The following is a 27,264-nucleotide window of genomic DNA, read 5'->3' as shown; positions in this document are numbered from 1 at the left end:
TATTGTTTGCTGTTTCACCAATTCTGTTGCAACGAAATGCTCGTGCGTATTACTCAGACAGCTTGAACCCGCACTAATCTAATCGTGACTGTCCAAAAATATATCGCTGCGGTCAAAAAGCATCGTGAGTCACTAAGGGTTGTGATATCAAAGAAAATGATTGTAGGTTTAATGCATGGTTATATTTACTGGTAAATTCGATAAATTCCGATCAATAATAACACTGGTATTCGATTACCACTAGAGCGTTTGTTTGGTAAAGTTATCACACTAATATAAAACTTTCTCGCTTGCTTCCTTCCAGGTAACCCCGGGCACATTGATATACTCTTGCTAAACTAAGCAGTAGACCAGACCGGTTTTCGTCACTGGTAAGCGGTTTCAATTTTCATAAAAAAGTTAAGCATATTTACACGAATAAAGTAAGTCACTACCAGCTGTTGCTGTTGGCGAACACCAGGAACACCTGCTCCAGCGTCGTTTGCCCCAGCGAATACTCTTCGATTCCGAGCACCTCCTTCGAGGCTTCCATAATACCGAACATGGCCGACCAGGTGAGCTCGCTCCTTGGAATATGGTAGCTAAGCGAGCTTTGTAGGTCCTCCCTGAAAGTAGTTAAGAAAAATGGTATAAGTCTTCCTGACGAACCTTATGTCGTTTTCGTTTTTGATTCAGTTCCAACCTGGGTTGGAACTGGATCAGATCACAGTTTCAACCCCAACCCGACTTCGGTTTCGCTTGTACTAAAGTTTGTTTGACGTTGTTTGTTTACACATTTTCCGCCGATCCAGTTCCAACCCAGGTTCAAAAACGAATTCGACATTAGTGTAACGCAAATGTTTACTTCAGTACAGCTTCCCGGAAGCGTTCGGACACGAACGCTTTAACTGCCGCCACCCGAATCTTCAACTCGTCCAAGTTTGGAGCGCTCGCCATCTTGATGTCCAGCAGGAATCCACCGGAGAACTTGTTCTTCAAATGTTGTGTCGAGCCCAAACACTTGAACTCGCCGTTGACCATGATGGCCAGCCGGGTGCACAGCGCCTCGCACTCGTCCATGCTGTGCGTGGTTAGGACGATGGTTCTTCCGGCGTCGCGCAGCCGATTGATCACGTTCCACAGCTGGCGCTTGGCTCCGGGGTCCATTCCGCTGGTGGGTTCATCCAGGAAGATTACCGACGGATTACCAATCAGAGCCAGAGCGGTGCTGAGCTTTCTCTTGGTGCCGCCGCTATAGTCCCGGGTCGGTTTGTCCAAATGCATGGTTAGTCCGAGTTCTTCGGCTTGCGATCGTATGACTGATTGGATGTAAGCTGCAGGTATACCACGGAGGGTAGCAAAGATGTGGAGAGTCTCCCATCCGGTCAGTTCGTCCAGCAGTCCGTCGAACTGAGGGCAATATCCAACGTGTCGGTAGGCTTGAGCGAGGTTTGTCCTGACACTGACACCATTGATCCAAACGTCACCAAACGAGATGCTCTCATCTCCGGTCATCATTCGGAAGGTCGTGGTTTTGCCAGCTCCGTTAACACCGAGAAGGCCGAAACACTCGGCAGGGTACGTTCCAAGTGACAGCCATTTGACGGCCGAAACGGGACCATAGTTTTTGGTGAGATTGCGCAGGACCAGACTGTGGGCGGTAATGTCCGTGTCGTTCATCTGAGAAACGCGACTCTTCTCGAGCAGGACGTCTGAGTCCATCTGCGGCTGGGGAACTGTGTAGCGATAGTCTTTGGAAGGGTAGATTGTCGTCCAAAGACGGCGGAACAGCTTACGTTCGATGCAGTGAATCAGAATGAAACATATGGTTCCTGTTGCGATCATGCAACAAAGTTCTCGAAGTATCCCTTTGGAGGAGAAGCTGAACAGATCGGAATAGGCTGAGCAACATTGCGGAAAATCCTGGCACAGTTTTTTCATGTCGCAATTACCAATGAGATTGCAAAGCATTTTACAGTTTTTCAAGGTATTTAAGTAGTTAGAAAATGAGTCTAAAACGGTTCCCAGAGCAATTGTAGGAATAAACATGAAGCCATATCCGATCAGGTCTGCTAGCTTGTTAAACTCGATGTAGACGAATAGCAGGCGAACGAGTAGAAGACCAATAGCACCAATTCCGATGATCAGGAGAACCCTAGAATATCCAGATGCGGGATTGCCTATCATAAAGGAGAGTAGGTAGATCATGGGAAGTGTTGCCAGAGCAAACACTAGGAAGATTAAGAAAAGGATGGACAGGGCTTGATGATCACTCCATCCATCGACCTGATAAGCGACCAGCATGATCATAATCACCAGACAGCAGAGCGTGAAGGCCAGAAGGTCCCACAGGAAGCTGACGAACCAGTAGAGTTCCGTGCGAAGGCCGCTGACAACCTGAAGTAGCTTGACACGACTGGTACGCTCCCGGATGTAGAAGGTAACGTACGACGATGGAACGTAAGCCATGATGAATATGATTGCTAAGATGATGTTCACATGTTGCAAGTAGTCTCCGTGATCCGATGAATTACTGTTTCCGTCGTTTTGTCGCGGTAGGGGATGATTTACGGTCGTTATGCTGCAGGAGGGACACACAGTGTGTAGAATCGCGTTGAAAATAAGGTTTAACGCCAGTGGAGCGGAGTGAAGGTTCTTGGCGTTGAACCAACCGGTGTAGGAGTCCTCGGAGAAGCTCGCTCCCACGAGTAAACGGGAATTGTATTCCAAAATCGATCCGTTGTACTGGAAATAGGGAAAAGATTGAATTTAAAAATTCTGTAAAAGACTATAGCATCTTACCTTTTGCAAGATGTAAGACTCCATATCGGTCCCAATGGGTTCCACTTTTTGTCCACCTCGGAACAATCGTTGATATTCGGTCGCAACCGGTGCGTTCGATTGCTGGACCACGCTGAACGAATTTCCGTACGTGGCAAGAGACATCTCCAGCGGCGGAAGCGAGTTGTTCGTTTTGATTTCGATTGGAAACGCTACCAGAATCATGATCGCTACCGGTACGATGAAGGTAGTCCAGCAGAACTTCATCCACGATCGTTTGGTGCAGAGGAACTTCTTCAGAAGCTGGGCTTTGATTTGAGCTAGGACGCTGCTCTGAAGATTGTTCGAACTGATGAGCAGACTGTTGGGTTCGTTTGCTGGAAAGGAAGATTGTGATGAAGAATTTTCGGACGTGGACATTTTGTATCGATCTTACCTGTCCTAGTTTCTAGTGGGACAACGCTTTCATTTGGTCTGATTTCATCACCATGAGCTCGCAGATGGGATTCCGTTCCGGCTCTGAGTCGTTCAATAGAAAAGGAAGTATAAGTCATGGTCGTATGGATCTCTAGTGTATGTAAGCCCGCCCAGAATTATCCAAGTTCTTGCGAAATGCACCTGAGCTTTTCAGGGTGGTTACGACACTTAGAATTAGACTCGGTAAAATATGTTGAAACCTGAGCAAGCATTGATTTGTCAAAATCACGGCAAAATCAAAATCATATTTCAGTAAAAAGTTTATGAGATACAGTATAATTTTTTTCTGAATATACTCGTGTAACGAAATCTTCAGGACCTACACATAGTTTTTCACAAACTTTCTCCACTGTTTCCTAAATATTCACAAAGAGTTTTTCTACTCGTAAAATGACTCTGTTGAAATTTTGCTCGCAATTTCAAAAAAGATGTCACGGTCGCCATGTAATGAACTTTTTTTTTTGATGAGCCATGCACTCTAGGATATGTCTATGGACAGTAATTTTCCACAATGTCTTTTAAAGCTTCTGGAAAAGCTCATAGACAAATTGGGTGAAATTTCGATATTAATTTGTGAAGAACACTTGAAACCTTGCTTTGCAAGTATGCAAGTATGATAGCAGATCCAGGAAGTAAGTTTTATAGTATAATCACAGTCGTAACAATCCTGAAATTCAAACAGATGGTATTATAACAAGCATACTTACTTCATGAAGACCTCTTCCAACGTCGTAAAGGACACTCCATAGCTCATTATTCCGCATGATTCCATATTTCTTTCCATCTCGTCCAGCATAACCTCATAACTTTGGATATACTTCTTCTCCAGAAGTACTTGCACCTCCGATGAGCTCTCACTGTCTACCTTAACGCTCGGAATATATCTCCGCAGTGTCTCCAGCAAACACGTCTCAGAATATTTTCTGCCCTTAACACAAACCAATCGATAACCCACTCCGAAAGCGTTCTTCAAAAAGAACGGCGAACCACTTGCCGATAGCTTACCATCCGCCAATATCGCTATACGATCACCCAGAACATCGGCCTCATTCATGTAGTGTGTCGATAGCAGCACCGTCTTGTCTCGCTTCTCCTCGTGCAGGAAATCCCACAACGCATGCCTGGCCGTCGGATCAACTCCGGTACTCGGCTCGTCCAACAACACAACCTTCGGATTTCCACACATCGCCATTCCGACCGACAGTTTCCTCTTCATACCTCCTGAAAGCGTAGACGCCTGCGCACGAGCCTTCTCCATCAATCCCAATCGATTGATATACCTGTCCACCTCGGATCGGACCTCGCCGGACCTGGTCCCTTTCAGCCGCGCAGCAAAAGCTAAGTGTTCACGAACCGTCAACTCGTTAAACAGCACGTTATGCTGCGGACAGAAACCCATTGAACTCCGCACGTCGTCCATTCGATTCCGTATGTCATACCCGTTGATCAGTGCCGTCCCCGAACTCGGCGAGAACATTCCCGTCAACATGGACATCGTTGTTGTCTTACCAGCTCCGTTGTGGCCCAACAGTACCGTGATCTGCCCTTCGTACAAATTAAGGTTCAACCCATCAACGGCGACCTTCCCACCAGCGTAGACCTTGCGCAAATTCCGAATTTGAACACCCGACGCACGTGAGTGAGACTCTTCTTCGAAGTACCTCGATCTCTCCGTAGGTTCCAGCAGCGAATCAGAGTCATTCGAGGACTTCCGACTCCAGAAAACTTTCGTACACGGGAAATACCATGGCTTGGCCACCCCAAACTTTCCCGGCATGATCTGCTCCAGATAGATCGTCAACACCAAATACAGCAAGATGTTCGTCAACAGCATCGCCACCGCCACAGAGAACGAGTACGGATTCTTCATCTCTGTCTCCTTGAACAACGTCTCAAACGTTAACCCGACCCCGGCAATTTCCAGCCTGATAATATCATCCATCCCGAAACCCATCGGTGGATTTGGCAACAGCGAGTAGACGATCTTCGCCCAGAACGGAGCTCCGCTCGGCAAACTGATGAACGACGCGATCCAAACCAGTGAGGCCAGCGTAGCCGCTCGTGTAGCCTTGTTGAAGAACACACTCACCAGAAAGCAGAAGCAGATCACCGACGAACTGTAGAGAGTCAAGAAACTCCAGATCAAGAAACAGCTGGAATACGGGAAGATCGACACTTTGAGCATGATGGTGATCGCCGTAACCGGAATCAGCAACATCAGCAGAAGTACCACGAACCAAGAAGCCCACTGAATCCAACCCGGAAGACCCATCATTCTCATAGATTCCTTGAGCTGATTTTCCTTTTCCAGCGCTATGTACTTGACGGAGTTGATGAAGAAATACATGAACACCAACCGTAGCCAGTTCGACACCATGTACGGTAGCACCACGAAGAGATCGTTATCGACCGTGGCTGGATACGGGAAACGCTGCGAAGAGATCGAACGTCATGTCTCAGGAAATTCCGAAGTACGCAATACATACCCGAACGTTCATGGCTGGTAGAAGCTTGGCATTGGGAGCCAACTCCACCAGCAAGGCCTTCGAAACGGCCGCTTGGACGGCCAAAAACTGTTCCTGCCAGTAGTTTGGCGGTCCGCCATCGGGGCTCGCCGGATTGTAGTTGGTAACCGTGAACGGGACCGACAGCTGCTTGGTGTTCCAGTCGGACAGCGATGCTCCTGGTGAACTGTATCGTAGCTCCGATGGAAAACGTAGCTTGAAGGTTGTCGCGTTGGAAAGCTTGGATGAGGTCTATGGAAAAGATGAATAATTAATGGGGGTTCTAGAGTGAATCTCTCGAAGTGGAACGTACTTTCGAGTGATCGCCAAAGTCAATGCCGCACAGGTAGCTACTGTTGACTAGGGCGACCTGCATTTCAAGAGCGCTGTCGAAGCCATCGCACTGGAATAGGCCAAGGAGGGTGCATGCGTTGTCAACTATCTCTTTCAAATAGGGCACGTTTGGGCTGAATGCCAGCTGTCGTAGGTAAGCTGGGATTCTGAAAAATACAAAACAAAACGAGGCTTATATTTTAGATTGCTTGAAATGGCACTACAACTGTCTAGCTGCTTTCAGCAAATTTGAGATCTTCACTCTACTTGTAACGCTTCATACAGAGCAAATTCTTACTATCATATCGATTTCAAGTGCACTTTGCATCCTCTTCACTGAAGTGCTTTTTCTACTGAGTATTTTCCTCAAATATTTACCACAATGAATCCCTTCCCTGCCAGCTTTTAATTTACATTTGGCAGCATCTTCTCACAGGATCACGAACACAGTTGCATGTTTACTTACTTTCACTGTTTCTTACCCTGAGTAATTGTGTCATCGGAACTGATCATTCACAGTTTTCTGGTAAGCTCCGCGTAATTATTAGCAGAACACATGGTTTCGAACAAGTTACTGTTGAATCAAGTTCAGTGTTATACTTAGCAATACCAATCTATTAACGCTTGTCTCTTATGCAAACTCAACAGATACCAAATGTCAGCAGAAGCATTACTCTATATAAATAACATATTGGAGCTTTCAGCTGAATTGCATTTATTATTCATAGCGGTTTCAAGGCCTGCCTTTACTCATACACGAGCAACGCCTAATTGTAAACATAACCCTAGATCATGAAGAAAATCTGCCTCTGAATAATATTCATGGAAATCTTCTTGAGTTCTAAGTAGACATTTCTGACGAAATCTCAGCTAGAACTTCTGAAGAATCTAAACGAATTCTTGGAAGAAGAAATCTCCGTAGACATTTTTGGAAAAATCTCAGCAAAAATTCCTCAGTATAATTTAGGAGAAACCACTAAACTAATTCCTGGAGGAACACTAGGAATTACTGCAGAAAAACCAGCACAATTTCCTAGAGGAATCCCAGCAGCAATTTCTTGAAGAAACAGCACAAATTTTTGAGGGAATCCCTGTTTAAATTCATGGAGAAGCCCTAGCAAGAACTTAGAAGAATCTAGAAAACTTCCTGCAACATGAACAAACATTTCCTGGAGATCACAGGAATAGTCCATTGGAAAGTTCTTGGTAGGAATTCATGGAAAAATCCCTGAAGAAATACCTGGAGGATTTTCCGAATGATTCCGAGGTGGAATTCATGGAGGAATCGTAGCGTATTTTTTTTAAGAATTTCAGTAGAAATTACTGCAGGAATACCAACAGGAATGCATTAATTAATCCTATCAGGAATCGCTGAAGGAATATCAGAAGAAATTCCTGTACAAGCCCGAATAGGATCTTTTGGAAAAACTCAGAGAAATTCCTGGAAGAATTAACCTCCCAGAGGAATCCTAAACTATCGCATTCACCACAGAAGATATTCTCGAAAAAAAAATCTCAGCAGGAGTTCGTGGAGGAATTCTTGAAAAATAAAACCCAAACAGAAACTTCTGGGTAAATCCCTGCAGGAATTCTAAAAGACATCTAAGCAGAATATCTGGAGAAATTTCAAAAGGAGTTCAGAGAGGAATCGCTGGAATCATTGAAACAAAAGAAGCTAAATTTGATTATTTTTATCATCTCATATGATATTCATTTATTGGCACCCCACACCCCATTAAGCAAGCCGTACAAAGTCGTAGGTGGTACAGTTCTAGACCGCTGTTATGAGAATTATTTAGTTTTATTATTTCATTTATTTTAAGAAATTATCAAGGATGCTTTCGATCACCTGGCAATCATTTGACTCATTTATCCATAGCTTAGTTTAGAAGCATAACATTGAAATGAGTTGTTCGGCAAACTTGTAGATAAGTGTTTTTCCTACAACTAAATATCACCAAGGACGCCATATCCTAACTCTTATGTATACGGCGTGAGAACGCTTAATATGAGTAGGTGCGACTGACACTTTTACGTCGTAAATATAAGAGTTAGAATATGGCGTCCTTGGTGATAATTGTAGGAAAAACAATAATCTACAAATTTGTCGAACATCGCATTTTAATATTAGGCTTCTGAACTGAGATATAGACAAATGCGTCAAAAGATTGCCAGATGATCGAAAAAATCCTTGGATATTATAACACTTGTACTAGCATTCGGAGACCCTACTGAAACAAAATTTCTCTAAAAGGGTCTAAGAATTTCTTAGCTGCGATTTTGTTGAACTTGAACTTCCATGAGGTGAATGTTGCAAGATGAACCCCAGAGAGCGATTCCGTACTGGTAACGAGTGTATTGTGTATAAATGCGAAGTAGATTTTGAGAAGTACTTGACAATTTCCACAGCATTCCACATAATGATGAGCAACTTGATAGAACCTTTCGTATGTGGACATCACATCGTAGCCGACTATCGGTGCTTGAAACTTGACACCTCTTCAATTGGAACTCCATTTACGATGATATCAGGTTGGGTAACATTTTCACGGTCCTTAATACCAAAAAACCATCATTTTTTGTCCTTTGGAGATTCAATGCTAGTAGATTGTTTTCAAGATACGCGATTATTAGTTGCAAATCATCTGTCATATCTTGGATAATCCCGGCGCGACTGCTATTTTTATAAGATATTGCTGTGTCATCGGCGAATAATCTAGACTGACCCTTTGTGTGAAGATTTGCTATGTCATTCACATAGATCAAGAAAAGTAGAGAGAAACGCCACAACAGAAGTTGCGAAGTTCACTTCTAATTCCGAAAACCACCACTTCCTGTTGATTTAACAAGTAACTGCGTATAAGATCATTAGCCACTCCTCGAATATCATATGCATCAAGTTTAAGAGCATCGAGTGATTTATTGTATTGAAGGCTTTAGATAAATCATGGAATAGAATTCCAGCAGCCATTCTTTGATCCACTAAATCTGAGACTTCGCGACTAATTCTAAGACTGCCGTTTCCGACGAAGATCCTTGGCGGACCCCAAGCTGGTGTTGGTAGAGCGAAGCGGTACACGCGAAGTTTCTCGAACGCCTTGTTGATAGACGGTAATACGCTTTAGAGCTGCTACTGGGAAGTCGTCGACTTCTGCTGCATTGGAGGTATCTAGTGCTTTAATTATATTTAGTATCTCAGATTGTGAAGCCGGCCTTCGGTAGATAGATCTAGCAGAAGTTTTCATTCTTGTTTATATCGCCGTCCGAGTTGAGGCTATTTGTAATCCCTTCTCCGAGAGTCGAGAAGAAATTATTGAACATATTTCTCACGTGCTTAGGTTTAGTTTTCCAGATTCCTCCAATTTCTAGTTTCAGCCGTTTGTCCTAAGTCGTCTTGTTCCCAATGAGATTGTTGATCCGATTTTACAGTAGCTTAGAGTTGCTCGAAGAGAAGAATCGTCGATAATAGGCTGCATTGGCATGACGTTTGGCGTTTGCTGATTTTTCGTTAGCATGCTTCCGAAGATTCTTTTAGAGCACATTCTGCCGATCGTTTTTCCATCTTTGGCACTGATTGCTGGAGATTTTTCCAAGCTTCTATATGTCGAAGGTGGAAGCAGCACTTCGATCAGCACCTGAACGGCGTGGAGAACGTAGGCGCGGGAGCCCACGGCAACGGAAGGAACGACGACGCCAGTGCAGCGGAGGACGGAAATGAACCAACTCCCACGCTGAGGGAAGTTAAGGATGCCATTCACCAGCTCAAAACCAACAAAGCAGCTGGTAAGGATGGTATCGCAGCTGAACTCATCAAGATGGGCCCAGAAAAGTTGGCCACCTGTCTGCATCGGCTGATAGTCAGGATCTGGGAAACCGAACAGCTACCGGAGGAGTGGAAGGAAGGGGTAATCTGCCCCATTCACAAGAAAGGCGACCATTTGGAATGTGAGAACTTCAGGGCGATCACTATTTTGAATGCTGCCTACAAAGTGCTATCCCAGATCATCTTCCGTCGTCTGTCACCTAAAACAAATGAGTTCGTGGGAAGTTATCAAGCCGGCTTCATCGACGGCCGGTCGACAACGGACCAGATCTTTACCGTACGGCAAATCCTCCAAAAATGCCGTGAATACCAGGTCCCAACGCACCACCTGTTCATCGACTTCAAAGCGGCATACGATAGTATCGACCGCGCAGAGCTATGGAGAATCATGGACGAAAACGGCTTTCCTGGGAAGCTGACTAGACTGATTAAAGCAACGATGGACGGTGTGCAAAACTGCGTAAGGGTTTCGGGTGAACTATCCAGTTCATTCGTATCTCGCCGGGGACTGCGACAAGGTGACGGACTCTCATGTCTACTCTTCAACATCGCGCTGGAAGGTGTGATGCGACGAGCCGGGCTCAACAGCCGGGGAACGATTTTCACAAAATCCGGTCAATTTGTGTGCTTTGCGGACGACATGGACATTATCGCTAGAACATTTGGAACGGTGGCAGAACTGTACACCCGCCTGAAACGCGAAGCAGCAAAGGTCGGACTGGTGGTGAATGCCTCAAAAACAAAGTACATGCTGGTAGGCGGAACCGAACACGACCGGATCCGTCTGGGTAGTAATGTTACGATAGACGGGGATACTTTCGAGGTGGTGGAGGAATTCGTCTACCTCGGATCCTTACTGACGGCTGACAACAACGTGAGCCGTGAAATTCGGAGGCGCATCATCAGCGGAAGTCGGGCCTACTACGGGCTCCAGAAGAAACTGCGGTCGAAAAAGATTCACCCACGCACCAAATGCACCATGTACAAAACGTTAATAAGACCGGTAATCCTCTACGGGCACGAGACATGGACCATGCTCGAGGAGGACCTACAAGCACTCGGAGTTTTCGAGCGACGCGTGCTAAGAACGATCTTCGGCGGTGTGCAGGAGAACGGTGTGTGGCGGAGAAGGATGAACCACGAGCTCGCTGCACTTTACGGCGAACCCAGCATCCAGAAGGTGGCCAAAGCCGGAAGGATACGGTGGGCAGGGCATGTTGCAAGAATGCCGGACAACAACTCTGCAAAGCTGGTGTTTGCAACGGATCCGGTTGGCACAAGAAGGCGTGGAGCGCAGAGAGCACGATGGGCGGACCAGGTGGAGCGTGACTTGGCGAGCATTGGGCGTGACCGAGGATGGAGAGCGGCAGCCACAAACCGAGTATTGTGGCGTACTATTGTTGATTATGTCTTGTCTTAATGATGTGGAACAAATAAATGTATGTATATGTCGAAGTTATACCATGGACAAGAATTTAACTTCATTTTTACTTTGACGGATACAGTCTCAGAAAAAGTATCCTTTAGCTGTTTGTAAATGGCTCGTTATTGCTAAAATTCGCTCGTTGGGTTGGAGATGTTCGAAATTGTACGACTAGAGAAATGTTCGGAAAAGATTGTTTACTTTACGTATTAACGAAAGTTTTTGTTAGCGTTTTCTCAATTTTACCAACAGCTTTTTTAAACTGCGTCAGAATATAACAGTGGTCACTAAGTTCGCAATCCAGCGTGAAATTAGTTACTCATTTGGACTCGTCGACATGGTAGACGACGTGATCAAGCAGATTGTTAATATCCGGCCGTCAGGTATGGGAACACTCACTTGCAAAGAGTTACACTCATTTCTGAGCTGAGAAAATAGCAAGTGAGTGTAACTCTTTGCAAGTGAGTGTTCCCATCCTTGCCGGCCGTGTCTCAAATGTGTTGGTTACAACTAAGTTATAGCATTTTAACTGCGCTGCCATAGTGCCGCGTCAAAGTGAGAGTAGGAGTGCGCGTACAAAGGATTTTAGTGTATTGGCTATTGCGCGTAACTATAACGGTACCCTAAGAGTTGCAAATATTTCTGAACACCACGAGATTCTGCCTTATTGACGGTCAAATGCATATCACCAAGGAGAAAGCAAGGTATCCTTGTATCTAACGATGATGCGATGTCCTCGATAAGCGAAACAAAACGATTCACAGCAAAACCGGACGGTCTGTAGATCCCATGAACCATGACCTGCGTTTGGGTTCCAACAATCTTAACAGCAATGTGATGGTAACCATTATCTTGCGCTACATCATTTACCTGGAAATGTATGCCAATCATGAAGAAAACAGCGAGACCACCAGAGAAGTTATTACGACACGAATAAATACTTTGGGAGCCGGGTATATTGAAGAATTGTGATCTACCATTCTTAATGCACGTTTCTCCAACTACCACGATTGTCCACCAATATGTTCAAGCTTTGGAGGAAAATCTGGAGCGAGTCGAATTTATCTAGTTGATCCAGACCACGGATATTGATCTGCAGCATATTCAGTCCAACGGAATCGTTGGAACCGACAAAGGAGTTCATGCAGTAATTTTTGGCTAGATTATTCAGTCCCATTTTATTTGTTATACTACAACAGCTCTACTAAAGCCACTATTGCATATTCGAGGTCAATTTGTGCAGATTAGCACGGGATCGAACTTTAATTGTTTGGGAGTTCGCAGCATATTTAACGTAAATTATACCATTCATCCCAGGCCAAACGAATAGGAATTTCAGCTTCAACTGTTGTGACTTAATTACTTGGAAAACTTCAATCGAGAGCGGCGAAAGGTCATCTCGAATGATTACTTTTTCCGGCGAACATTCCGGATCATGGACACGGTTAAAGAGCCAAATTGCTTTTTCCTGGCTAGGTTAGGTTATTACCCTCTTTACTTGGTGACAATCTGGTGCATGAGATGATAGAGTTCTTCTCATACATGGTCTCTAGTGTATGGCACGTTGCCTCGACAAGAGACTCAGTGGCACCCTCGGTAGACCCATTATTATTGCATTGGATGACAACTCAGATCGACGATGCGAGTTTAACTCGGTTTCCTGTTTGTGCACAGCATCATTTACTGTCTGAGTTTTGCTTGAGATAGGAAGCTAGTGCAGCCTAAAGACCTCAGACTTAAGCTTGACTATTTGATCACTGAAGTCATCCAGTTTGTCCGAGAGGAATTGTTGACCACGTTCAATATTCATTAGAACTTTGTTCGTCTGATCAGTTAATGGTTCCCTCCCGTCCTTATTTTCGAAGTCCGGAAAAATTCCCAAAAAAATACTTTTGAAAGGAAATTTTATAAGCTATATTCTGTAAAATTTTCAAGATGTGGTTTTTTCCGTTCCTGAGTTATGACCAATTTTGTGAAAATTGACCAGATGTTGGTTGATTTTCAACCGTCTCTATTATTAATTTTCACAGATAGGCTACAAATATTGTATAGGTCATTTTGAAAAGTTCAGTTAACATTTCCCTGATTGTTCAGGTTTTCTTGTCCTAACACCTCTTTCAACCTCGCACTCCGTACTTATGAGGGTACCGTTGAGTCGGAGGCCTCTCGTTAAGTAAATGCTATTTCAACGTTTCCTCTTCTTATCTCAAGTTACGGTAACGATGAGCGTGATCGAGAATAGTGACATTCATGTTTTTGATATTCTTGCTTGATGTAGAATAGCTCTTCAGCCTTGTTTCTAAGCCGTGTCCAAAGAGCAGTCGGGATAAAATGTGCATATTACCGAAATGAACAAACATTATGTTAGTATGTAGAATCCAATCTTTACCCGCTTTTTTAACCTTCGCAATATGCTCTTTAAATCGAATTTCAAGTGTTATTTTTATTTGTCCTATTCCTATGCAGATTGTATTGCGAAGTTGACGGACACATTATCACCAAATAGATACTCAATTTTATGAATTCTGTTCACCGTAACCCGTTTCAATTCATCTTGTTCAGTAGCAAGTGTTATCATGCTTTTTTCTGTATAAATCCTTCTTTTTTCTTATCGATAATATAATTAATTGTACTATCGTTATATCCATTGAGCCTAGCCGTTGTAAAAAAATCCAATTCCTCTTGTTTGCCTGTTACAGTATGCGATGCCTGTTACAGTATGCGATGACTTCTTCAGAGGATAACTGACACTGAGTAAGATTACAAGTGGTAATCGAAATACTCGTATCTGCCAAAGGATAAGCATGACAGGAAATGTCTGTACAGTCAGGATTTTTTTTACGCGGGGGATACGTACCGGGTAAAAAAACTCAGTTCAAAATTTGGAAAACCGCGTAAAAAAAGTCTCACCATTTCTCGACGAATCATGCAAAAATAAGACGCTGGAATTTTTTTTTTGTATGGAGTTTTCATTGAAAACCGCGTAAAAAAGACCTGACTGTACAAGATCTTACATTAAATACGTGTTCATGTAATGATTTTTTTATATAGGTACACCGTACATCTGCATGCAATACGATTTCAGCTTCGTGGATACTTGAGATTAGAAAACCAACTATACAACAAACTAATGAAATGAATTTGCAATTATCTCATCGGATGGAATCTCAGAACGCAAGTAAGCAAAACAACTCTGTCGTACATATAAACATTGCTGCCCGCCTAAGCTTAAGCATCATTTCAGTGGTTTCCTAGAAGATGAGTCACGTTGCAGCCGATTTACATCTGTGGATGCTATACTGATGATAGCTTAATACTAGAGCGACCAAATACCGGTTGCGGTCGGTGGTTCACCATATAGTGATGTCACTATCCACCTCCCCAAACCATCAACGGAATCAACTTTTCCCATATGACTTCAATCCATCTATGAACCTCCTACCTATAATATATCCACTTTCACACACTTCCGAAAGCTGCTATACTATTATCAAACAAACAACACCCCTCCCGCAAAATAACCACCTCCATCACCTCGCTCGCTCTCACCTGGCACCGCTATCGACGCTGAGTGGCTCGTACCGCTCCGGTCCCACCGGACGCGGCTGCGACGGCAGCAGCAACACCACAGAAAACACCAAAATCGGCAGCCCGATCTCGAACAGCGTCCGCCAGCGGTGCCGTTTGTGGATCAGGAAGTTCTTCCACAGCAGCAGCACCAATTTGTCCCAATTGGATGTCATCTTCGGCTGCACTATCAACTACTAATTCCGGGCCGGGGGGAAGTCCCCCACTTATCGGAAAATTGAAGCTGGGATTTGTCTTTGTTCGGGTAAAATTGCAAACTATTTCACAATCAAAAGTCACCACACAATCTCGGAGCGACAGCGACGACGACCACGGCGAGCAAAAGATAGTTTATAGTGAACCGAACGACTGCAGAGGAAGTGATTGACTGTTGCTCACCTTGGAGTGTTGCTTGGACGTGGACGGGAGCGTGGAATGTGCGCCGTGAGAGAGTCGCTCAGTGTAGTGTTTTGAGCGTCGTTGTAAGTCGGTGAAATTGTGCGGTTTGACGACCAAAGTGGATCATTTTTTAACCCAATGTGTACACTCGACATTTGTTTCATGACATTGTTGCTACCAAAAAATGTCAAATGACATTTAAATCAGTAAATTAGTAAATTATGGACGATATAAGCAAATTTCTCCTAGCCTACTTCTAACTCTTTGCTCAGTCTCGTCACGAGAGTATCACGACGGAAGACCGTCGCCGTCGCCGTCGCAACGCTACCTACCTACCGGTTGTAGAGCACAGAGGCGTCTGGTTGACGTCATCGTTACCAGAGAAAATGCATAGATAGGCGGCGCGTCGCGTTTCAGATACGGTGTTGTTGGTTTTTCTAATAGAAATACAAGCTAGAACTTCAATGGTGCTGTAGCTACTCCACCTAATCAATTATATTAACCCTCGAGTGCTCGAGTGATCACGCTGTTGCATTTTGTACAACACGTTGAAAAAGTCTCGCTTTTTATTATAGTCAGTATCAGCGTGGTGCAGGCGACTGACGGACGGTTAATACCTTATACCTAATACCTAGACGACAGCCTGGAAAATGCGGTGGGCATAAAGTGGGTGGGAGCGTCTAATAGGAGATCCGACTGTATCCCAAAAACCCTAATTAATCCACCTAGCGGTGGTGGCGCCTTTCTCGTGCCTTTGAAAACCCAGTGAAATGTTGATGGATATTGCACTTTCATACGTTTAACAATAATCCATTTCATGGTACCAGAAATAATATCATTCATCAGGCTTCTGATGTTTGAGCCTCAAACTCTAAAAAAATCTTGAATTTCGGATTAAGTCAGCAATTTTGGAAAATCTGGTCGCTATTTTTGGACTCCAGACATCTTTCCGATGCAGGTCGGACTCGATTATCCGAGGACTCGAAAAAGATATTCATCTCGGATAATCGAGCCATCCATTGTTTTGTTTCCTTTTAGCTTCTTTGTGTTGGGGCAACTTCACTGGCGTTCTAATTGCTGGTCCAAATGTATACCACAGACAAATAGGCGTCTCGCTCAACTCACTTTCTACAATTCAATGTTCGCTTGCTCAGGGCGTTTGCGTCGTTTCTGTCTGACGTTTGCTCACTACGGGCACCTAGTGAGCGCTTTGTGAAGTACAGCATGATTGATTCGTGACTTTGAATATTTGTTATTCTAGGAGAAATATCTGTTTGTCTGTGTTGATACCAATGTTGTACCAGTTCAATAGAGTAAACAAATTGATGCACAGGTGCATGGTCGGTTGCCTGTAGCTGAACTGGAATCTGTACTGTTAACCGCGGTTTTAGACATTCCATCGAGTTTGTGTCGACGCCAATTTTTTTCCTTCAAACTGAATATGTTATCCAAAAGTGATCAGTTGTGGTCGCTGCCTGAACGGAATGGCGCTCCGAATCCGGACATAATAAAGGGTGATACGGTCAAAATTTGATCACACAATTTGTTTCATGACTTGAGACTGCGTACACCAAAACAGCTGTGTTTTGGACCAGTAATGGTACATTATAAGTAGCTTATCCAGCTTTCCACGCTCACCATAATGGCGGATGCTATAAAACAATTTGACAATATCTGTGCCCCAGTTAACGCAGCGACTTATTTCACCCATAGCAACCTCTAATAAACACATTTTTTCATTGTCAACGAAAAACAAACTCGACTCCGTAAGATAAATCTAAAATTGGATTAGTGATCAACATTTTTGTTTTTGAATATTCCCAAAAATTCAGTTGTATTTTTCTTCTAGCTTGAAAAATTTCAATGTACATATCCAGATCATCACATTCAACTAAAGTTCCCGTCTGGCAGTGGCGGTGGGAGGCCATTAGGCGACTGGCAACATCGAACGTGATGACTTTGTGGCGTCGGGTACTGCATCGCGGGGATGCGGACCGGGGCGTATGATCAGAAGCCACCGTCGACAATGGTTTGAATCAATCCGGATGCTGGATCGACGGCCTTCGTACAGCATAATGACAGTGAGAGTGTGATTGTCTTCCAACAATATCGTAGTTCGGCGGATTCGAAGTTGTTGTATGCTGTGAGCACTTGCCCTGGTTCGGTATTCCAGTAGCGTTAGGCGGTTTCTGCGGTGGTGAGCACATGGTGCATACGAGGCACGCAATGGCGGTATGCAATGGCGGTTGACAGCAGATGAGACGAATTTCGAGGTTTCGAGTATCGCTTCAACAACGGAAGGCTGGCAGGCGATTATCAAGAGCGGTCAGCACAGGTCTTATCACAAACTATAAGGCGCTAGACACGTGTGTCCATGGAGGTCCCGGAGGCAACTGGGCAACTAGGGCAAGTGTCCTCAGATGTTTGCCAAATACCGAAACGCAGTAGACGGAAGCCCTTAGCGTAGGAAAAGAGCTCCCTATCTCACTAAATCTGCGAGGTTCGCGAAGAACTACGTCGGTAATGGCGGACGGATACAGTCTGTGACACCGTTTTTGATGGCATTCCAATTCCCATGTCATCCAGATTCACTCTTGTTTGGCCAGTTCATCTACTTTATCGTTCCCAATAATACCTGAATAGCCGGGCTCCCAGCATAGTATAATTTTGTCTGTGGTATAATGTTTTGCTTTTCTTTTGTCTTTTCGATGGATTGTATCCAAGGATGGTTTGATCGTCCTTACCGTAATCAGAGATGTCCATATCCTCAGTGTGGGAAAGAGAAATAGAAAATACACCACTCACGCTGTGCATCTGAACAGGAGCCCTTCTCTTATATGTGGATCCACCACTGCGATTCGGATGCGCGCAAGCTTGGTGGGTAGAAATAAATCTCTTAGCTACCTGAGCACTAGGCCACACAAAAGTGCGGCGAGAGCGATTTAAAATTCTCTTCGGTGAAAGTGTAAAAAATCACCCGGGCGCGCGCTCCAGTGAGGTTTTTGCACCAGAGTGCGCGCTGCGGTGAAACACCGGAGAGTTCTCGCCCCGGCGACACCATGGTGATAATTCGGTGACTGCTGGGTGAAAACACGGGAGAGCGCCGGAGAGCGATGCGCGCGAAAGAGTGAGCCACACTCGATCCAAGGCGGACGAGCAAGAGCACTCACTAGCGCTTGGTCTACCTACCACCCAAAACAAGAGAAACTGGCTTCTTGGTGTGGTGAAAAATGTTCCTATCCCCAGTGTGGTCGATAAACTGACGCCGCAGTGAATCGCTACGGTGAAATGCCATCTCTGTTGCACACTCCATGTTATTCTTATGAGGTGTGCAACAATTGGCGAATTTTTAGCTGTGCAACAATTGGAAAATTACCCTATTTATTTATTAGCTTTTGCTGGGCTTTCTTTACGTATTATAATGAAATTCCTCTTATGAGTACATTTTGAAATTACTCCAAGAATTATTTTTGTATCCCTCCAGGTAGTCTTGTACGATTTCACTTGGTTGTCTCTCGGAATATATTGAGAATCTTTTGTTTTTGAAAGATACCTTAATTAATTTCTCTTGAGATTCCTCAAAGGTTCTTTCTATAATTCACCCACATGTTTTTTTTTAATTCCTCCAGTAGCTAATTTCTACGGGAAATTCATCGTGAATACCTCCAGGAATTCCCTTTTTGATTCCTGTACCAGTTTTTTTTTCTAAGATACCTTCAGGTTATTTTATAGAACTCTTCTATGTAATCTCTACTGACTCATCCATATAAGTATAAGGGATTATATGCCTTGGATTTCTCCAAAATATAATATAAGGGAAATTATATGCCTTGGATTTCTCCAAAAGTTTTTTTTCTGGGATTCTTCCAGAAATTTCTCCCGAAGCTCTGATTTGGGATTTTTTACAGGAATTTATTCTGGTATTCCATCTGGGAATTATCCATGTGCTTCTGCTGGATTCTTTCCAGAATCTTCTTTAGAATTTTTCTCAGATTTTTAAATGGGATTCCTCCAAGAACTACTTCCAAAATTCTTCCAGCAGTTCCTTCTGGAAATCATCTAAGAATTTCTTTTTCTAAGAATCCACCAAGATTTCTTTCTAAATATCATCCAGAAATCTTTCTAGGAAAACCTCTAGAAGACTCTTTTGGGAACCTTCCTGCAGTTCCTTCTGGAAAGCTTCCTGGAGTCTCTCTGAAAATGCTACAGGAGTTTTTGGGATTCCTCTAGTTCTTTTTGAAGTTCCTTATGATAAGAATCCATCCGGAGTTTTCTGGTATAATCCCAGGAAATCTTTTTGAAATTTATCAAAGAATTTCTCCTGAAGCTCTTCCTTGGATTTTACATTTCTAGATTTTTAGATTTGATTTTTAGAACTCCCTTCAGATACAAGAACCACTCCCAATCTACATTCTTCCATAAACAGTTCAGTAGGAGAAAATAATCCAGGAGTAAAGGGTGATACGGTCAAAATTTGGTCACACATTTTTTTTATAACTTTAGACTGCGTACACCAAAACAGCTGATTTTTGGACCAGTAATGCTACGTTATATGTAGCTTATACCATAAAATTTTCATCAAAATTGATTAAGTATTGGTTGATATATAGATAAAGCCATCGACCTACCTTTTTAAAATTTTGTACAAAGGCGCTCCATAGTAAATTTTCGGAAATTTAAGGTCAGTAAAGCACAATTTTGATTATAGAACTACCAATACTGCTCCGATTTTTATCAAAATTTTACAGTATAATACTATTATGAAAATATGTTCTTAGTAAAATTTTGAGCCATTTTGTATGAACACTTTCAAAGTTGTAGCAGTTTGAATATGAAAAAAACTGATTGGGTGTCACTTAAGCAAATATAATTTTGTAACGGCTGGTCAAATTAAATAAGTTTTTTACACAACATTTTGATATGCATATTTCACAAACATAATTTTTTTTTTATTTTTATTTTTTTTTTTTATTGAAATCGGTTAAGTATCTCTGGCTTTCTACATGTCATCTGATATAAGCCTCGCAGGTTATAATCCTCCTCGTGTACACTTCACCAATGACAGTTCCTCTGTTAAATACGATCTGTCCATGAAAGAAGCTATTCTTGGAATACCAGATCAACTTCGGTGTATATCTATTCCTCGCATTTTTAATGAAAAGTACCAAAATGTCAATTCCTGCAAGAGATTTTTCACAGATGGGTCTCGCATTAATGGATCCACTGGCTTCGGTGTCTTCAACGAAAACTCCACTGCCTTCCGTAAACTTCAGGAACCTTGTTCGGTTTATGTTGCTGAGCTGGCAGCAATCAACTTCGCTTTGGGGATGATTTCCAACATGCCCGTAGACCATTTCTTCATCTTCTCGGATAGCCTTAGTTCGATTGAGGCACTCCGGTCGATGAAACCTGTAAAACATCCATCTTACTTTCTTACAAAAATAAGGGAGCAGATGTGTGCACTGGTCGAAAGATCCTACAAGATTACCTTTGTATGGGTCCCCTCACATTGCTCAATTTATGGCAATGAGAAGGCGGACTCTCTCGCAAAGGTGGGCGCTCAGGAAGGCGAGATCTATGATAGAAGAATCGCACATGATGAATTTTTCCAATTTGTTCGTCAGAGTTGTCTTCAAAGTTGGCAAAATGATTGGCGAGATGGCCAGCTGGGACGGTGGTTACATTCCATTATTCCTAATGTTTCTTTGCGAGCGTGGTGGCATGGTTTGGATGTAAGTCGAAATTTCATTCGTGTGATGTCAAGACTTATGTCCAACCATTACTCGCTAGACGCGCATTTACACAGGATAAACCTCGCGTTGAGCAATGTTTGTACTAAGTGCGGTTCCGGTTATGACGACATCGACCACGTAGTTTGGCAATGCCCGGATAATGACGCCTCCAGAGCGCTACTATTGGATACCCTTGAGGCCCGAAGTAGACAACCCTTTGCTCCAGTAAGAGATGTGTTGGGAACCCGCGATCTAATCTATATGCGGTTCATTTATGAGTTTCTTCACATGTGTTGTATAAAGGTTTAATCTCCCTGTGTTTTTTTTTCGCTTCAGTTTTTTTTCTCTGTGTTTTGTCCTTTTGTGTTTTGTTCCTGGCCATCCGGCAGATGAGAATCCGTGACAAGCCCATGCCTTCACCAGAGGCGATACCGAAACCAAGAAACTAAGATACCTCCCGGATGTGCTACAACGAACCCTGAAACCTTATCCTCACCATGCCTTTTCTCAAAATGATGTGACCCGCTAACCTCGAGCAGCCACGAGTACCCTGGCCTCCTCCCAGTACTAACATACTTAAGAAAGCAATAAGTTGTATGTAATTATATACAAAAAATGAATTTCGGCTCCGTGAAGCGTTACACGCGATTGAGCCATAAATAAACGAACTAGATAAAAAAAAGTATCTCTGGCTCTATAAAATCAACAGTCAAAATGTGTTCTTATTTGTGAATCCTCTTTGCACAAAATTTTGAAATTGCAGATCTCAGGGTTCAACAATACCTCCGCAAATACTAAACCGATTTTGATGAAAATTTGATGGTATCCAGCTTTCCACGCTCGCCATAATGGCGGATGCTATAAAACATTTTGACAATATCTGTGCCCCAGTTAACGCAACGTCTTGTTTTATCCATAGCAACCATTGATAAACGCATTTTTCTCTTGTCAACGGAAAACACACCAGGCAAGAGATGCGTATACATAGTCAAACAAAAGTACTCAGTTCTTAAACATGAATTAATACATTTAATTAATTAATAACACAATAATTCTAGCCTGAAAATTGGACAAATTAACATCTTGTTACAGTTTTTGGTAGGGCTCTCTTAGCCCACGAAGATGGACAACGGAACACAGAAGGGGCACGAGTCAAAATTCCATGCTGCTTGTCTGACCAACGGCAGTCGGCGGGCTGGGCTGGAAAGGCGTCTTTTGGTCCTCGAGTCTCAGAGTTCTTTGGAGGCTTTGTGGTGAAGATTTCGGATGCTATTTTTGGCTGGTTTTGAGAGTTTGTTCAAGAATTTTATGAAATACAAAATGACGTAGATACTGGTGGGGCGATTCCAATGATGAGGAGGACCAGCGATGGAAGCCGACGGTGAACGCTGGAGTAAGCACAGATAGATAATGGTGATCCAAGTTGATAGGCGGTGCCGACGAGAATCCTGGTCAGTCAAGGAGGTCGACACCTGGAACCAAAACGTAGACCCAGAGGGTGGGCGCCCTAGGGAATCGGCGAGGGATACCGGCCTGGGAGGCCGATTACAGCGATTACGGTAGAAGGTCAATGGTAGCGTGGAGACTTAAGCACGAAGGCGAGAAAATCTATCCGGATGGACAGTTTGTGGTCAGCTAAGAAGAACGGCGCCGGAGTCAAAACGTTTCCATTTAATTTAATTTGTTTCATGGTAGTATAATACTTGTACCCTACTATAGAACCTTTTGAGATATAATTTCTTATAAGGACCTGAGAATTTCCTCGTTTTAAAGTTCACAAACTTATGCATTACTTATACAAAAAATATAGCTTAAAAATAGGAAAAAAGCCAAAACTCTAACGTATGATATAGTTTTGAAAAAGGTTTTTACATGAGTTCTTAGTTTTCGTTTGAACATTAGAATTGAAACAGCATTTTCACGTCATTGGGATTATTATCATCACCGACTATCAGACCGATGGTACGCGCCAATACCAGTATTCGAAAACGAGTTGAGTAACATCAGAGCCGGAACAAACCAAATAATTGTTCAATCGAGATTCAAAGAGCTCATCACTTATCGATACCAAAACTACAATCAGATATTCACGTATGGATCAAAAGACGATACTCGAGTTGGTGCTGGAACTTGTGCTGGAATACACACGAGTGATAGGAACTCCAGTCTTCGGTTACCGGACGAATGCAGAGTATTCTTCGCTGAAGCCTTCGCGCTGATCAGGGCTGTACCAAATACACATAAACATCGTAACGTTATTATTTTAACAGATTCGGCTAGCTGCCTTGATGCATTACGGTCAGAGATGGCATTTCACCGTAGCGATTCACTGCGGCGTCAGTTTATCGACCACACTGGGGATAGGAACATTTTTCACCACACCAAGAAGCCAGTTTCTCTTGTTTTGGGTGGTAGGTAGACCAAGCGCTAGTGAGTGCTCTTGCTCGTCCGCCTTGGATCGAGTGTGGCTCACTCTTTCGCGCGCATCGCTCTCCGGCGCTCTCCCGTGTTTTCACCCAGCAGTCACCGAATTATCACCATGGTGTCGCCGGGGCGAGAACTCTCCGGTGTTTCACCGCAGCGCGCACTCTGGTGCAAAAACCTCACTGGAGCGCGCGCCCGGGTGATTTTTTACACTTTCACCGAAGAGAATTTTAAATCGCTCTCGCCGCACTTTTGTGTGGCCTAGTGCTCAGGTAGCTAAGAGATTTATTTCTACCCACCAAGCTTGCGCGCATCCGAATCGCAGTGGTGGATCCACATATAAGAGAAGGGCTCCTGTTCAGATGCACAGCGTGAGTGGTGTATTTTCTATTTCTCTTTCCCACACTGAGGATATGGACATCTCTGGTGTGCAACAATAGGCGAGTTTTTAGCCGTGCAACAATTGGAAAATTACCCTACCAATAAAAACACTTCTGAACGAATTAACCCCAAGAGCAACCTCAAAAAGAGTTTCTGGTGAAAAATTGCTTCGGAATCTTTGGAATTATGTTCTGGAGGAACTTCCGGACAACGGATTATAAACCTAGAAGAAGTTGTCTTACAGGCAATCCGAGAAAAGGCGGATAACAAAATTATAACGAGTCCTGTTCCTGGTTATCATTCGTTTGAAAATTGAGTTTGTTATCATTTAGGTTGAATTAAGAGCCAACATAACAAAACTGATAACTCAAATTTACTCCACCAATACCAAAATGATAAGAAGTTGAGTTATCATTGAGTTCAAATTAATAACTAATTGTGTCATACAATATTTTATTCAATATTACATTTAGTTATCAACATGAAAAAATACAGCTGATTGATAACAGGTTTTGTTATCATTAAGTATCATTCAGAGCTATTTTATCGACCAAAATAATAAAAAAATCTATTTTATCGACATAGTTAGCAGCTGAAAAAAAGTATCTTATAATTATAACCCATGTTTTCAACTATTGCGACCAGTGGGTCTCGAACCCTGATCGAGTGATTATCGGTCGCAGCCGTTAGCCACTATACCAACGGGACTCAGTGAGAGAGAAAAAGAGAGTGGTTGAAAGCAACGCTTTCGTACTGCAGTCCCATTAAAGATGGAAAGCGGATTCTATTTTTAGATTCGAGGCCCTCAGTTTTGGGAAAGCTTTGACATGTGCGTTTAGAAACTGATAACATATTTTGTTATCATTTAGTATTTTTATGTTATCGCGATAGATTAAAATTATTGATAACTAAAATTGTTATCATTCGATTATCATCAATTGGGAAAGATGATATCAAAAATAACAAAATGATAATTCCGATAACATAGTTTACTAGCTGTCCCGGCAAACCTCGTTCTGCTTGCCTACTGTGTTTTTAACATGCAGCTCTGTAGAAAAATGCCCTGAAAAAGAAAATTTCAAACTTTCCCGTTTTCGGTTCGTTTCCGGTCGATTTTCCCAATTATTTTTCTTACGAACACGTCGGAGCCCTGTACGAATGGAGCACTGAAAGAATAGTGTAGATCCGTTGGCCCGTTCGCCTATTCGTGACATACAAACACCATTCCATTTTTATTTATATACAGGGGATAGACAAAATGATCGGGACAAGCAATATTTTCACTTTCAAAAAGATGTTCAACTAGCTGTAACTTTTCGAAAAGTGCATCAAATATTCTCAAATTTTTACTGTGAGTGCATCAACTAGTTGTGCATCAGTGGTTCAAACTTGAAAAAGATCGGGCCATTTTCCACGAAGTTATAAAGATTCTTGAAAAAGGTCAAATTATCCGATAGCCAACTTTGAGCTGTTATATCTCCGGATTCAATGAACCGATTGAAATGAAATTTTGACCCTTTATGACTTATATAATAAACTCTGGAAAACATTTGACTTAACTTGAAATTTTTAACAAGAGACAAAGTTATAGCGATTTTAATTTTTTCACGACTTTTTAGTAAATTGGTCCATTTTTAATATGCAATCTATATTTTTTTTAAATTTATTGGTGGCTATGTTGTTACTTTGCTTTAAAACACGTTTATATATAAGTCAATTAGAGGGAAATTAAATGAACTATAATTTGCATCTTGAATTTTTAAACGATGTTGCTATTTTGGAAAACTTGGTGTTTTATTGGAAAAAATTATCTAATCGTTATAATTTTCTTCCGTGTTAAAAATATTAAGTTAAGTCAATTTCATAGCTCATTATATAAGTTATAAAAGGTCAAAATTTCATTTCAATCGGTTCATTGAATCCGAAGATATAACAGCTCAAAGTTGGCTATCGGATAATTTTACCTTTTTCAAGAATCTTTATAACTTCATGGAGAATGGCCCGATCTTTTCTAATTTTGGGCCACTGATACACATCTAGTTAATGAACTTACAGTAAAAATTTGAGAATATTTGATGCACTTTTCGAAAAGTTACAGCTAGTTGAACACCTTTAGAAAAGTGAAAATTTTGCCTGTCCCGATCATTTTGTCTATCCCCTGTAGATTATCAAAGTGATATCACTTAGTTATCCGCCTTTGCGCGGGTAGTTTGACACTTGTCCACTTTGGGTAGGGTCTGCTAACTGTCCAGTAGATAAGGCTTTGTATCGCTGATTATAAGATGGCGAGTTTGATATCCAGATCATCTGGATCTGATTACTTACGCTGCCATGCACAATCCTTCCATAGAATTAAACCCATTTTTGCATGCTTAATGTTACTAATAGTTTTTACTGTTACTATTTAGTGACATGTTGACTAATACAAAAATACAAAACATCATAAATAATTGATGGATGATTAAAACCCCATATAATCGAGTCCGACCTTTACCAAATATACCCTTATTGTATGGTTGTGGACCCTAAAACACCATTGAATAGCCGTCGCATTGAATTTTCAGCCACCATCTTGGATTTTGGTCCACAATCTTGGATATTCTGGTCACCATTTTTAGGCTCCAGACATCTTATCCATAACAAATAAACTCAGATTTCATGGAGCCTGAAACACCATTAAACAGACGCCATCTTAAATTTAAACTTCTAATAGAAAGAAGAAGTAACAAAAGCAATAAAACATATGGTAGATAGAATCGAAAGTAAGCGACTACAGAAATTAAAATAGTACCATTAATGAACAACACAATCACAACGACGACCTTCTTGCCTAACGTCTTGGTCTTGAACTATGGATATAGATTTATTTTCATTTTTAATTATTTAAATTTTTGGTAAAAATATTGAAATTTCCCTACAAAATATGTTTGAAATTGCCCAACTAGATTATTTTGAAATTTTTGATTATTTTCTAAGAAAGCCGTAAAAATTCTTTCTGGACTAACACCAAAACCCCGTAACGGAAATATCCTCTGAAGTTCTTCCGTGGATTTCAACTACAGTAAAACCTCCATGAGTCGATATTGAAGGGACCATCGACTCAAGGAAATATCGAAAAGTGGAACAAAAATCCTTTGGGAAGCTTTTTGAGGGGACCATCATAGTAACCCAGAAATTATTTTTCAGTATGGAAAAAAATACCTCCATGAGTCGATATCGAGTCAAGGAACATCGACTCATGGAGGTTCGACTGTAGGTACATCTCAAATAAATTAGCGTGAAATTGAACATTAAGAGTATTGCCGGAAGCACAAGCGAAGCTTGGTACGACAAGAATATATAATGCTTGCTCATCCGATTGGAATTATGTTTTCATGAATAGAACTCTTTTTTAATTCATGTATATGTACGGCCTTATCGCACTATATTATAAAATGCAGT

General features: G+C 42.3%; 2 protein-coding genes across 3 annotated transcripts in view; one reads left to right on the top strand and one right to left on the bottom strand.

The window, feature by feature from the left end:
* The window catches only part of LOC134288495 (uncharacterized), a 674,651-nt gene that overhangs the window by 317,639 nt on the left and 329,748 nt on the right, over positions 1 to 27,264 (top strand). The gene's annotated exons all lie outside the window — the stretch shown is intronic.
* On the bottom strand, positions 168 to 15,274 carry LOC109426780 (phospholipid-transporting ATPase ABCA1). Its single transcript, XM_019702313.3, has 8 exons — positions 14,870 to 15,274; positions 6,055 to 6,241; positions 5,724 to 5,993; positions 3,945 to 5,668; positions 3,197 to 3,279; positions 2,782 to 3,137; positions 845 to 2,724; positions 168 to 605 (listed from the first exon to the last, which is right to left on the bottom strand). Exons 1-8 carry the CDS (start codon positions 15,061 to 15,063, stop codon positions 431 to 433), a joined length of 4,869 nt encoding a protein of 1,622 aa, XP_019557858.3. The 5' UTR covers positions 15,064 to 15,274; the 3' UTR covers positions 168 to 430.

The sequence above is a fragment of the Aedes albopictus genome, chromosome 2 (genome assembly GCF_035046485.1).
Source record: "Aedes albopictus strain Foshan chromosome 2, AalbF5, whole genome shotgun sequence".
Lineage (NCBI taxonomy): Eukaryota > Metazoa > Arthropoda > Insecta > Diptera > Culicidae > Aedes > Aedes albopictus.
The sequence above is the reverse complement of the archived record's forward strand: the minus strand, read 5'-3'. Positions and strand labels throughout refer to the sequence as shown.

Coding starts and splice junctions, on each gene's coding strand:
- LOC109426780 (XM_019702313.3), bottom strand. CDS start 15,063: ATGACATCCAATTGGGACAAATTGGTGCTGCTGCTGTGGAAGAACTTC. Junction 5,994..6,054: donor ACTTTGGCGATCACTCGAAA/GTACGTTCCACT, acceptor TCTTTTCCATAG/ACCTCATCCAAGCTTTCCAA. Junction 3,280..3,944: donor TTGGAAGAGGTCTTCATGAA/GTAAGTATGCTT, acceptor TGAACGACTCAG/AGCCGGAACGGAATCCCATC.